Source organism: Ostrea edulis, chromosome 3, assembly GCF_947568905.1.
Source record: "Ostrea edulis chromosome 3, xbOstEdul1.1, whole genome shotgun sequence".
NCBI classification, from domain to species: domain Eukaryota; kingdom Metazoa; phylum Mollusca; class Bivalvia; order Ostreida; family Ostreidae; genus Ostrea; species Ostrea edulis.
This window is the reverse complement of record NC_079166.1, coordinates 7,699,691-7,713,369: the sequence shown is the minus strand read 5'-3', so window position 1 is coordinate 7,713,369 and position 13,679 is coordinate 7,699,691. Positions and strand designations below refer to the sequence as shown.

The 13,679-nt window shown below is 34.1% G+C and overlaps 1 protein-coding gene across 1 annotated transcript in view; it reads left to right on the top strand.

The window, feature by feature from the left end:
• The window catches only part of LOC125682876 (multiple epidermal growth factor-like domains protein 11), a 34,316-nt gene that overhangs the window by 10,734 nt on the left and 9,903 nt on the right, over nt 1–13,679 (top strand). The window contains exons 5-11 of the mRNA XM_056159001.1: nt 2,041–2,178; nt 3,447–3,584; nt 4,050–4,187; nt 6,893–7,030; nt 7,386–7,523; nt 11,664–11,801; nt 12,575–12,712. Of these exons, the coding sequence (XP_056014976.1) occupies nt 2,041–2,178; nt 3,447–3,584; nt 4,050–4,187; nt 6,893–7,030; nt 7,386–7,523; nt 11,664–11,801; nt 12,575–12,712 (966 nt within the window). The remainder of the gene's footprint in view (nt 1–2,040; nt 2,179–3,446; nt 3,585–4,049; nt 4,188–6,892; nt 7,031–7,385; nt 7,524–11,663; nt 11,802–12,574; nt 12,713–13,679) is intronic.

Sequence of the window (13,679 nt, the reverse complement as noted above, 5' to 3'; positions counted from 1 at the left end):
CGATCAATCAGATTCGAGTATTTTACATGAAAGTATAATAATGTAAAAAATAGCACATGTGTCAATTAAATTTATGCGCCTACGGTTTGCTGTCGATTGTTAGACGACGTGGTTTGAGCGTTTGTAATAAACAACAATGCAGCATTGATATAAAACATCGCGTGATAGTGAGTGATAGAATGTCAATAGACGTAAGTTTTTCTGGGTTTTTTGTTTATCTAAGAAATGAGCAGCACTTTTGGGCTGTTCATTGTCAATAAGTATGCATTTGGATTTGAGGCAAATTCTGTGAATCGCGCTTGCTTATACATGTATTTATATTCATGTACTAAATCACCATTTGTTTACAATGCCTGTATAAGTCATGAAATATTTTGTTGCATATTTTAACGAACTCCTAAGATCCACCTTTGGCACAGTCGTATTGTGACGTCAAAACATAGACATGACATCACACTTTACCCTGCCTTTTATCAACATTGCACGGTGCACTGTATTTTGGACCTAGGAAACCACAAGATTGGGATGATAATCCACGTAAGTTCGCTCTTAATCCGGGGTGTGATTTTGCGAGAGCTTTGTAACACATGTAGTTTTTCAAATCATTACGCTCTCTCAGTCTCGTGCTTTAAACTACATGTAGTTCATAGTCAATTTGAACGGATTGTGTCGCGTGCTGATATTGGTTGGTTCATAGAGGAAAATGCGGTTTGTAATATAAATATTTAAGAAATGAACAGCACTTTTGAACTGTTCTTGGTTAATATGAACGGATTTGGATTTGAGGCAAAGAGCGATTCACAGAGAATTTGCCTCAAATCCAAATCCGTTCATATTGACCATGAACAGCTCAAAAGCGCTGTTCAATTCTTATATTTATATTTATTTACTAAAACACATTTTGTTTACATTGCTTCTATTTTGTTGCATAAAACGAACTCTTAGCCTCTGTCACAGCCGTATTGTGACCTACGTCAACACATAGACATGACATCACACTTCGTTTCACCCTGCCTTTTATCAACATTGCATGGTGCACTATATTTTGGAGATAGGAGACCGCAAGATTGGGATGATAATCCACGTAAGATCACAATCTTAATCCGAGGTGTGACTTGCGAGATCTTTGTAACACATGTTGTATTTTTTCAAATCATTGCACTCTCTCAGTCACGTGCTTTATACTAGTTCATAAGCCGTTCATAGTCATTATGGACGGATTGTGTCGCACGCTGAAATGGTTGGTTCATACAGGAAAATGCGATTTGTAATATAAATATATACATGTAATATTCAGTATAATAAAACTCATATTGCATGTAGTTGAGGGTGATATTGTAAATTTCCACCTCTCGAGAAATCATATATACGTTGTCAACCTCGGGTAACAATATATAAATATTGCATGCAGTTGAGGGTAACATTGAAAATTTTCACCCCGAGAAAACCATTGTCAACCGAGGCGTAGCCGAGGTTGACAATAGTTTCTCGAGGGGTGAAAATTTCAATGTTACCTTCAACTACATGCAATATTTGTTTTATTACACTGATTGTTATGTAAACTGGAAAGCAGAAAAACTTACGTCTGTTGACATTTGATCAATCACTGTCATGCGATATTTCGTATATCGATGCGGGTATTCCCGTTTATTACAAACGTTCAAATGATATCGTCTAACAATCTACGGCGAACCGTATGCGCATAAATTTGACGCATGTGATACTTTTTTTTATAATATCACCCGTTGTCAAGTACTGTTACTCGTTGCTAGATATTATCACCCTGTGGCGCCTGCATTCTGTTCTCGGAGGGTAACAATATGTTTTTTCAAATGCTTCTCGACCAATCAGATTCGAGTATTTTACATGAAAGTATAATAATGAAAATTTTCACCCCGAGAAAACCAATGCTGTTTATGATATATTGATGTTGGATGTTAGAACATAATTTCATACATTGGTGAGTTGACTGATCAGTTCAAACATTGAGCTTTCGTTTTATGTTAGTCCAACTAGCGAAGATGAAATATTTATCTTCAGGGTGTAGTTTCACGAAACATGGCGAAGATTGCAAAATACTGTGTGGGTTTTGTAAAGATGGGAGAAAATGCAATCACATAGATGGAAGTTGTACAGATGGATGCGCGGACGGGTGGACTGGAAAAAACTGTACCAGTAGTAAGTATAACAATATAAAGTGAAATCTGCATAAGCATTCTTTTTGTGTGGTGGGTATTACAAATTGCTAAGTGATTTCTGTGAAACTCGTAATCATACAAACAGACACTGCGCCATTGGGTGCACAGACGCGTGATATGGAGAAAAAATCTGACAGAAGTAAGTGTAAAGGAATGAAATGAATATCAATTTTTCCGATTGGTGGAATGCATGACAAGGAATTAATCTAATTTAAACAATGTCTTATTCACTAATGACAAGGAATAATCTTATGAAGTTTTGATTTTCTATTTTCCCTTAGGTAATGCATAATGTATTTTACACCATATGAGTAATATGTCTTTTAATATCATTTAATAACGTTTAAAGTGATGACTTAACAACGATGCTGATTGGATGAAATATTCATTTCATTTCTGTGTCCAAAAAACTTCATCTGCACTAAGCACGCGGGACTACTTTTCTCTGGAATGCGTCTTCCCCATTAACGACCGTTCTAATTTTAGCGATATTTATAGAACGGGAATTCCCCCACATGCATTGTAAACGAAATGTTTTCGTTTGCTGCTACCAAAAATGAGACAGATTACGTTTTGTATCGTCTGCTTTACGAGTTCGACAACATGACGAAGTAAGCAGCGACTTTTGATCTGGTAAATATTAATGAAATTGAACTGCGTTATATGGGGCTCAGTCAACGAGGGCAATTTAGATGAAGAGGTGTTGAGTTTTTTACTTGATTTTGAAATGGAGCCGAGTCGCATTCCATCGTTCCTACGATACAACCAGTGTTCAACGTCTCCTCGAACGCAATGCAGCATACATCCAGTCATCACTTGTTTTCCTTTATATCTATTTCAGCTTTTAACCATTGAACCTTTAATTTGGCGTATAATCCATTTACATTGTAATTCTGCACAGTAACTCTACCTCACCCAAACGCACAGCTAGTGTTGTTGTTGTTTTCATTGCTACGTATATGTATTCCTCCGCGCCATTTCAAAAACGTTAATTCAAGCTGTTTGATGAGAGAAACTATTTGTTTTTCTATTTTAAAAAAAAAAATTAAATGATAAGAAATAAAACTTATGCTTCTTTATTTGATGCATGTATCAAACGAAAAATTGGACAGAAAACCTTTTCATCAATGCGATACGCGCATTGATGAAGTTTTCCGTCCAATTTTTCGTTTGATACATGCATCAAATAAAGAATTATAAGTTTCATTTCTTAAATCATGTAAAATCGTGTAAAATACTAATTTCAAGGATGTAATGCCAGTACATATGGAGAAGACTGTAGAATGTCATGTGGGTTCTGTAAAGATGGGAGATCATGCAATCACATCAACGGAACATGCTCAAATGGGTGCGCAGACGGATGGTTTGGAAAAAGATGCGACATTAGTAAGTATAATACCTGCAAAAGAAAATACTTTAAACATATAATTCCTTGTGGTAAGGAAGGTGTTTTGCTTGAAAACCTACAAATGATATGAGAAAAATGTACCAGTAGTACGTATAACATTGTAGAGTGAAATAGTTCACATCATTCTTTCTGTGTGGTGGGTAAAATTGCAAAATGGTAAGTGGTTTCTGTGAACTCGTAATCATACAAACGCAAACTGCACGATTTGGTGCACAGACGCGTGATCTTGAGCAAAACTCTGACGAAAGTAAGTGTAAAGGAATAATTTCCGGTTGGTTGAATGAATGACAAGGAATTGATTTAATTCAAACAACATTTTATTCACTAATGATAAGGAATAATCTTATGAAGTTTTGATGTCCTATTTTTCCTTAGGTAATTAATAATGTATTTTACACCCTGTGAGTATGTCTTTTAATGCCATGTAAAATACTAATTTCAAGGATGTAATGCCACTACATATGGAGAAGAGTGTAAAATGTCATGTGGGTTCTGTAAAGATGGGAGAACATGCAATCACATCAACGGAACATGCTCAAATGGGTGCGCAGACGGATGGTTTGGAGAAAGATGCAACATTAGTAAGTATAATACCTGCAGAAGAAAAAACTTTAAACATATATTTCCTTGTGAGAAGGGAGGTGTTTTGCTTGAAAATATACACAGGATACATGCACCTATCAATATCGTAACTAAACACGTTGTTACTGCTCTTCATGTAAAACTTATACGGTACCAAGTTTGATGCACCAGATGCGCATTTCGACAAATAATGTCTCTTCAGTGATTCTCAACCGAAATGTTTGAAATCCGAAATAACTATGAAGCTTTAGAGCTTAATATAGCCAAAAACAGCGTGCCAAAAAAGTGGAGCCAACATTTCTTGTAATGTTTTCCTTCAATTATGTTAATAAACTGTATAGAAGATTCTCAGAGATAAAAATTAAACGGAAAACAACACCTTGATATCTTGTGTCGAAAGGTTTTGATAGCAATCTGAAATGGTCATCATACGGAATAATAAAGTGTTATCTTGTAGTGCATAGGGAGAATTCGCGTTTGGAAATGATGCTCTTTGATGATATTAGTATGTTATGGGATGCCATGTTATCATGTCATACCTAAATGTTACTCTGTTGTGGAAAGTCAATCTGTAATAAAATGGCATGCTATGAGTGAAATTGATGATGAAATAAGATGACATGCTATTGCAGAAAATAAGCTTTAATGTGATGACATACTGACATACTGTTACAAACCTATTACAAGATGACATACTGTTACAAACCTATTACAAGATGACATACTGACATACTGTTGCAAACCTATTACAAGATGACATACTGACATACTGTTACAAACCTATTACAAGATGACATACTGTTACAAACCTATTACAAGATGACATACTGTTACAAACCTATTACAAGATGACATACTGACATACTGTTACAAACTTATTACAAGATGACATACTGTTACAAACCTATTACAAGATGACATACTGTTACAAATCTATTACAAGATGACATACTGTTACAGACCTATTACAAGATGACATACTGACATACTGTTACAAACCTATTACAAGATGACATACTGTTCCAAACCTATTACAAGAAGACATATTGTTACAAACCTATCACAAGATGGCATACTGTTACAAACCTATTACAAGATGACATACTGTTACAAACCTATTACAAGATAATATACTGTTACAAACCTATTACAAGATAATATACTGTTACAAACTTATTACAAGATGACATACTGTTACAAACTTATTACAAGATGACATACTGACATACTGTTACAAATCTATTACAAGATGACATACTGTTACAAACCTATTACAAGATGAAATACTGTTACAAACCTATTACAAGATAATATACTGTTACAAACCTATTACAAGATAATATACTGTTACAAACCTATTACAAGATAATATACTGTTACAAACTTATTACAAGATGACATACTGTTACAAACTTATTACAAGATGACATACTGACATACTGTTACAAATCTATTACAAGATGACATACTGTTACAAACCTATTACAAGATGACATACTGTTACAAACCTATTACAAGATAATATACTGTTACAAACCTATTACAAGATAATATACTGTTACAAACTTATTACAATATGACATACTGTTACAAACCTATTACAAGATGACATACTGACATACTGTTACAAACCTATTACAAGATGACATACTGTTACAAACCTATTACAAGATGACATACTGTTACAAACCTATTACAAGATGACATACTGTTACAAACCTATTACAAGATGACATACTGACATACTGTTACAAACCTGTTACAAGATGACATACTGTTACAAACCTATTACAAGATGACATACTGTTACAAACCTATTACAAGATGACATACTGACATACTGTTACAAACCTATTACAAGATGACATACTGTTACAAACCTATTACAAGATGACATACTGACATACTGTTACAGACAAACTTATTATAACTGGATGGTATACTGTTAAAGAATGCAAGGCTATAACAAAAGTAACCATATCAAGAATGGCATGAAGTTAAGGAATGACACTATTGTAAATATACCAGTATGAGGGTATGATTTTAAGGAATGACACTATTGTAAATATACCGGTATGAGGGTATGATGTTAAGGAATGACACTATTGTAAATATACCGGTATGAGGGTATGCTGACACTATTGTAAATATATCGGTATGAGGGTATGAACAGTGACGTTTCATACCGGTATACTTCATGAATTAGCGCTTCATGAAAAATACCATGTATTTTCAAAAAATGACATGTAAATCTAATATTTACATTCTTCTTCCATTCTGTTGGAATCCCCACCCATTACAGTAGAAGTGCTATATATTTATGTACATGTAGATTCACGCGCATTATTTCACAAATGCATCGCATTTATGAAAACATGACTATTATTACAATGTGTGAAAAAGTAACAGGACATCAAGGAATGGTAAGCTATCTAACGAGTTCAAATATTGGGCTTTTGGTTTAGTGCGATGCCTTTTTCTCATTTGTAAGCAATCCAAAATATATTCAACTCAATTTTCATCCGAATTACCCATCATCTATCTGTCTGTCCTTGTATCCGTTCTTCTTCTTCTGAGCATTTCACTATTTCAGTGTGATTGATGCAAACATAAGCAACAAAATGGGATATGTTTTTGTACATTGATTCTTCAGTTTAACGAAGCTGTTGTAAAAAGATAAAAAGTATAAAATATTTATCTCTAGTGTGTACTTTTACAAACCATGGCGAAGATTGCAAGATACTGTGTGGGTTTTGTAAAGATGGGATAATATGCAATCACATAAACGGAAGTTGCACAGATGGATGCGCAGATGGGTGGACTGGAGAAAATTGTACCAACAGTAAGTATAGCAATGTAAAGTGAAATAGTTCACATCATTCTTTCGGTGTGGTGGGTATTACAAAATGGTAAGTGGTTTCTGTGAAAATCGTAATCATACAAACGGAAACTGCACGATTTGTTGCGCAGACGCGTGATCTTGAGCAAAACTCTGACGAAAGTAAGTGTAAAGGAATAATTTGCGATTGGTGGAATGAATGACAAGGCATTGATTTAATTTAAACAACATTTTATTCACTAATGACAAGGAATATTCTTATGAAGTTTTGATGTCCTATTTTTCCTTAGGTAATGCATAATGTATTTTACACCCTGTGAGTATGTCTTTTAATGTCATGTAAAATACTAATTTCAAGGATGTAATACCACTACATATGGAGAAGAGTGTAAAATGTCATGTGGGTTCTGTAAAGATGGGAGATCATGCAATCACATCAACGGAACATGCTCAAATGGATGCGCAGACGGATGGTTTGGAGAAAGATGCGACAATAGTAAGTATAATACCTACAGAAAAGAAGACTATGGAAGTTAGATCCTGAGCTTTTGAGTACAATTGCGCAGGATGCTACAACGAATTATTCACTGGTTCAATACTGATCCCATTTGTGCAAATATATTACACATCTATTGCTGAACCCTATCCAGTTGAAAATTGTGTTAATTCAAATTTTGAAAGGGTTTGACATGGACTATTTTTTGTGGTGGAAGGATTCACTAATCAAAAAGCTCTAACTCTGCATGATATTACAGTTTCTGTTTCATCCCATATATCGTCTAATTTTATACCCCTATCCGTGTATTTCAGTTTTATAATTTATGATACAGGTAGTTGAGACTTGGAACTAGTTCAAATGTTGTAATTTATTAACTTGGTCGATCTATTTTTCCAAACAGTACACCGATTCTTTAAAAAGTTTTAATTTACTCGACATTTTGTATAAAAATTCAGTATTTTCGCCAATAATTCAAAAATTTGATCCCCCTCCCCCCAATTTTTTAGTTGCATTTTAAAATAGAAGACCAGACGTTGAAAATTATGTAAAATTTTAGAAATTGACATTACTCCTAATATGTCCTTTTAAACTCTCAATTTTGATATCATGAAGTTTTTCGTATATCATGTGCTAAAAGGTCATTATTTTTTTATTTTTTTACTAGTATTAATTTCTTTTTTCATCTTTAGTGTTAGGGGACATGAATATGTATCTATTTTATGTAGTAATTGATTTGTGTTGCTTATGTTGTGTTGATACTAACAGAAAAATCAAATTTAATTGAATAAATTTTAAGTGCAAAACGGTCATGTTTAGAACACTATAGCTCAATAACAAGCGTTGCGACGCCAGTTCCTAATTCTCCTTCAATATAGAAATCAAAAATACACTTCCCAAAAAATTGACATTACTCCAAATGTCAGGTGGGAACCTCTTTAAACATATATTTCCCCGTGAGAAGGAAGGTGTTTAGCTTGAAAATATACACAGGATACATGCACCTATCAATATCGTAACTAAACACGTTGTTACTGCTCCTCATACATTTCCTGTAATGTTTCCTTCAATTATGTTAATAAACTGTATAGAAGATTCTCAGAGATAAAAATTAAACGGAAAACAACACCTTGATATCTTGTGTCAAAGGGTTTTGATAGCAATCTGAAATGGTCATCATACGGAATAATAAAGTGTTATCTTCTAGTGCATAGGGAGAATTCGTGTTTGGAAATGATACTCTTTGATGATATAATTATGTTATGGGATGTCATGTTATCATGAAAGGTGAAGATAGCGAACAGTGATAAATCTCATAACTTCCATGTCATAACAGAATGCCACTCTTTTGTGGAAAGTCAACCTGTAATAAGATGACATGCTATTAGGGAAAATCATGATGTAAGAAGATGAGATAGATGACATTTTATTACAGAAAGTAAGCTTTAATATGATGACATACTGATATACTGTTACAAACCTATTACAAGATGACATACTGTTACAAACCTATTACAAGATGACATACTGTTACAAACCTATTACAAGATGACATACTGTTAAAAACCTATTACAAGATGACATACTGTTACAAACTTATTACAAGATGACACACTGTTACAAACTTATTACAAGATGACATACTGTTACAAACTTATTATAAGAAGACATACTGTTACAAACTTATTACAAGATGACACACTGTTACAAACTTATTATAAGAAGACATACTGTTACAAACTTATTACAAGATGACATACTGTTACAAACTTATTACAAGATGACATACTATTACAAACTTATTACAAGATGACATACTAACATACTGTTACAAACTTTTTACAAGATGACATACTGTTACAAACTTATTACAAGATGACATACTGACATACTGTTACAAACCTATTACAAGATGGCATACTGTTACAAACCTATTACAATATGACATACTGTTACAAACTTATTACAAGATGACACACTGTTACAAACTTATTACAAGATGACATACTGTTACAAACTTTTTACAAGAAAACATACTGTTAAAGAAAAACATAACACAAGATGGCATACTGTTACAAACATATTATACCTTGATGAAATCCTGTTAAGGTATTCCATGTATAATGAAAGGATAATGAACAATTTTGAAGGATTTAGATCAACATAAATGCTTATTGTTAAATAATGGTGAAAGTGAAGCAGATGAAATTCACATGACTGGTAAATGATTAGAAGCTGACCTTTTTGCACTTAAGACTCTTTAGAAGAAATCTCTGCTAATTTTCTAAAAATGTGTGTGGTCAATGATTAATTTTATTTCATATTTTCATTAAGAGAAAGTGTATGTAACTTTCTACCAAGAGATTTGTATGAAAATATAATTATTTTTTTAAATATTGTAATAAAACATGCTTTTCCTATATACTTCAATGTTAGATTCTAGGTGAAATAAATCAAACAGTAAACAAAATTTTGAAAATTCCTATGGTGGATTATTTTTATTTGATGAACCCTTCAAAATGATACCATCATTACAAAAATTCCACCATCCATTTATTAGATATGAAATATGGTCATTATACATTGAATACCTTAAGGAATGCCAGGCTATGACAGAAGAAACTATATCAAGAATGGCATAATATTAAGGAATGACAATATTGTAAATATACCGGTATGAGGGTATGATGTTAAGGAATGACAATATTGTAAATATACTGGTATAAGGGTATGATGTTAAGGAATGACAATATTGTAAATATACCGGTATGAGGGCATGATGTTAAGGAATGACAATATTGTAAATATACCGGTATGAGGGTATGATGTTATGGAATGACAATATTGTAAATATACCGGTATGAGGGTATGAACAGTGACGATTCACACTGGTATACTTCATGCATTATTATACCTCAGTATGAGAATTCTATGCAACGCGTAATCTGATTGGTCTAGATAGTCACATGCCAGGGAAGACAAAACTTCATATCTCCCTCTCAAACATCATATCTCCCTATCATATTTCCCCTTGGGCAGCTTCGTGCATTTTCCATAAACTTAACGTCAAAGTAGACGAAGTATATTGTGACGTCACAAGAAGTCCGAGTCATTCTACTTTCATAGTTCGTAAGGCACAAAATATGCGGGTCTCTGATATACAGTTTTAAAATCGACTGATTTTGGTTGATATCAAAACATGCAAGTAAATCAGCATTCAAGGAGAATGGAAATACAAAAACTGGTTATCATATCACTGTGTTTCGCTGTTTGTACCTTCTATATATGCGTTGACGGCGCGCTGTTACTGTTAGGGCGATCTCAGCTACCTATATGTAGGCTACGATGTATAGATGATTAAACTCCAATCTCAAATACAATTTTGTAGTCTTGCTTTGTTTCGGTATAATAAACAATTTATTGCATGAATGTTCGGGAGATATGAAGATTTATTCACCCAAGAAAAATCATATTCCCCTCGGGCGTTGCCCTCGGGGAATATGATTTTTCTTGGGTGAATAAATCTTCATATCTCCCTCACTATCATGTAATAAATGTATATTAGCGCTTCATGAAAAATACACCGGCGTGAAGCGTTGTAGTTCATATAATGTACCTTCATCTATTTTCAAAAAAATGACATATATTTCTAATATTTACATTCTTCTTCCATTCTGTTGGAATCCCCACTCATTACAATAGAAGTGCTATATATGTATCTACATGTAGATTCACGCGCATTATTTCACAAATGCATCGTATTTATGAAAACATAATCATCATTCCAATGTGTGTAAATATAACAGGGCATCATGCAATGGTAAGCTATCTAGCCTGTTCAGATATTGAGCTTTTGGTTTAGTGCGGTGCCTTTTTCTCATTTGTAACCAGTCTAAAAAAAATACTCAACTCAATTTTCATCCGAGTTACCCATCATCTGTCTGTCTGTCCATGTGTCCTTTTTTTTTTTTTTTTCTTGTGAGTATTTCATTAAATGAAGCTCCTCTTGCGATTTCATTTGAAACTCTTTGTAATTGATGCAAACATAAGCAACAAAATGGGATATGTTTTTGTGCATTGATTCATCAGTTTAACGAAGCTGTTGCAAAAAGATAAAAAGTATAAAATATTTATCTCTAGTGTGTACTTTTACAAACCATGGCGATGATTGCAAGATACTGTGTGGGTTTTGTAAAGATGGGAGAATATGCAATCACATAAACGGAAGTTGCATAGATGGATGCGCGGACGGGTGGACTGGAGAAAACTGTACCAGTAGTAAGTATAACAATGTAAAGTGAAATATTTAAAAGCATTCTCTCGGTGTGGTGGGTATTACAAATTGCTAAGTGGTTTCTGTGAAACTCGTAATCATGCGAACGGGCACTGCACCATTGGGTACGCAGACACGTAATATGGAAAACAAATATTACAGAAGTAAGTATAAAGGAATAAAATGAATATAACGCTCTGTTATTGGATGATAAATGTAATGAGTGAAGGGAAAGATGTACTCAAATCTGTAGGTCAAACGTCAACTGCAAAGTAATCGAATGTTGGTCAACAATTGGTGTATAAAATCTCTCTTTTAGAATCGTACATGTTGGACGATGCTGAGTTTCATGTAGTAGCTACATGTATGGAACTGCTCTGCTATGCATATTGTTTTTTAAATGATATTAATGATATTCAAGTAGAACAACAATAACCGCTAACTTTTGGTTAATGATAAAGTTATTCATGGTAACAGCAATTGGCAATACGCAACGGCCGCCATGCTGCCGTCTAAATTTTGTTACTCGCCGTCTACAGAAATTTAGAGGGCAGTCACGTGATGCGTTTTGAACATCCAATAACAGAGCGTTATTCTAGTCCGAGGCAAAACAAACAACATGCACACAATTACGGGTTTTGTTCGACACACAGATAAGAAAAAATACATTTGGTGAATGAATTGCAAGGAATCGGGATTTCACGTGCCATGTGGAATTTGCATTAGGTCTTTTTCTCCAAGCAAAGTCTTTAATGTCATGTAAAATATTGATTTTAAGGATGCAATGCCAGCACATATGGCGAAGACTGTGAGATGTCATGTGGGTTTTGCAAAGATGGTAGAACATGCAATCACATAAACGGAAGTTGCTTAGATGGGTGTGCAGAAGGATATTACGGAGAAAAATGCAACAGTAGTAAGTAAATTAGATTAAGAATTTATGTTTTCTTTCAGTGTGGAATTTAACACTGGTGATGATAACAGTACATAGTGCTGACTGATCTTTGTTAATGACTTCACATGTATACCACTGTTTACTTTACGTTTATCATTGATAAATATACTGTACAAGATAAGCTACATAGATTTTATGTTAAATGTACAGAAGCAACAATCGTGTAATTACACCACCACCAATCAGTAAATCTTTGGCAATCGGCGGTTATGTGTGGGAACAAGGGGGGGGGGGGGGGGGGGGGGAGTGGTCAGAGTTGATTCATTCGATTGTACTCGATGAACATGAGGGGTTTCATCTTTACAACTGAATTTAAAGTTCTAAAGGCATTTCGAGAATATTGTTTTATAAAAGATTTTGATAGCTTAAAGGTATTGGTTGCTAAAGGGTATTGCGAAAGCCGTATGAGGGTGCCATACTAATCCCTGTAGCCAATAAAGGAATTTTATGCAAAGATGAATGACTGTCGTGAAAGTGAATCATTCAACAATTAAACAAGTTTATAGACGTAGTAGTTCACAAACAGTTTTTGGTATCGAAATCCCAAAACAAAATAGATGATAAAAGTGCGGAAATCAATCTGTAAATGGTCGCAGTGTTTGATTACGTACCGGTAGATCCATAGTTTGTTACAAAACCTCAGAAGTGTCATTTTCTTTAACAAAATCTAGCAAAACATGAACAAATCGCTTAAACAAGACAAAAGTCAAGTCGATCTATCCGTAAGGGAGTAACGGAAACAACTGATACCTCACAGTGGGGACTACAGAATCATCATTTGGTGTGGCTCAGCGGTTTGAGCGTTTTCTTAGTTACCGGAAGGTCGTGGATTCGAGTTCTGCTCGTTCCTTGGTCATTTTAAACATAAGAAGTAACATGTAAGAAGTGACCGCTAAGGAGGTGTCGAGAGTTGCTGGTCTTTACCTAA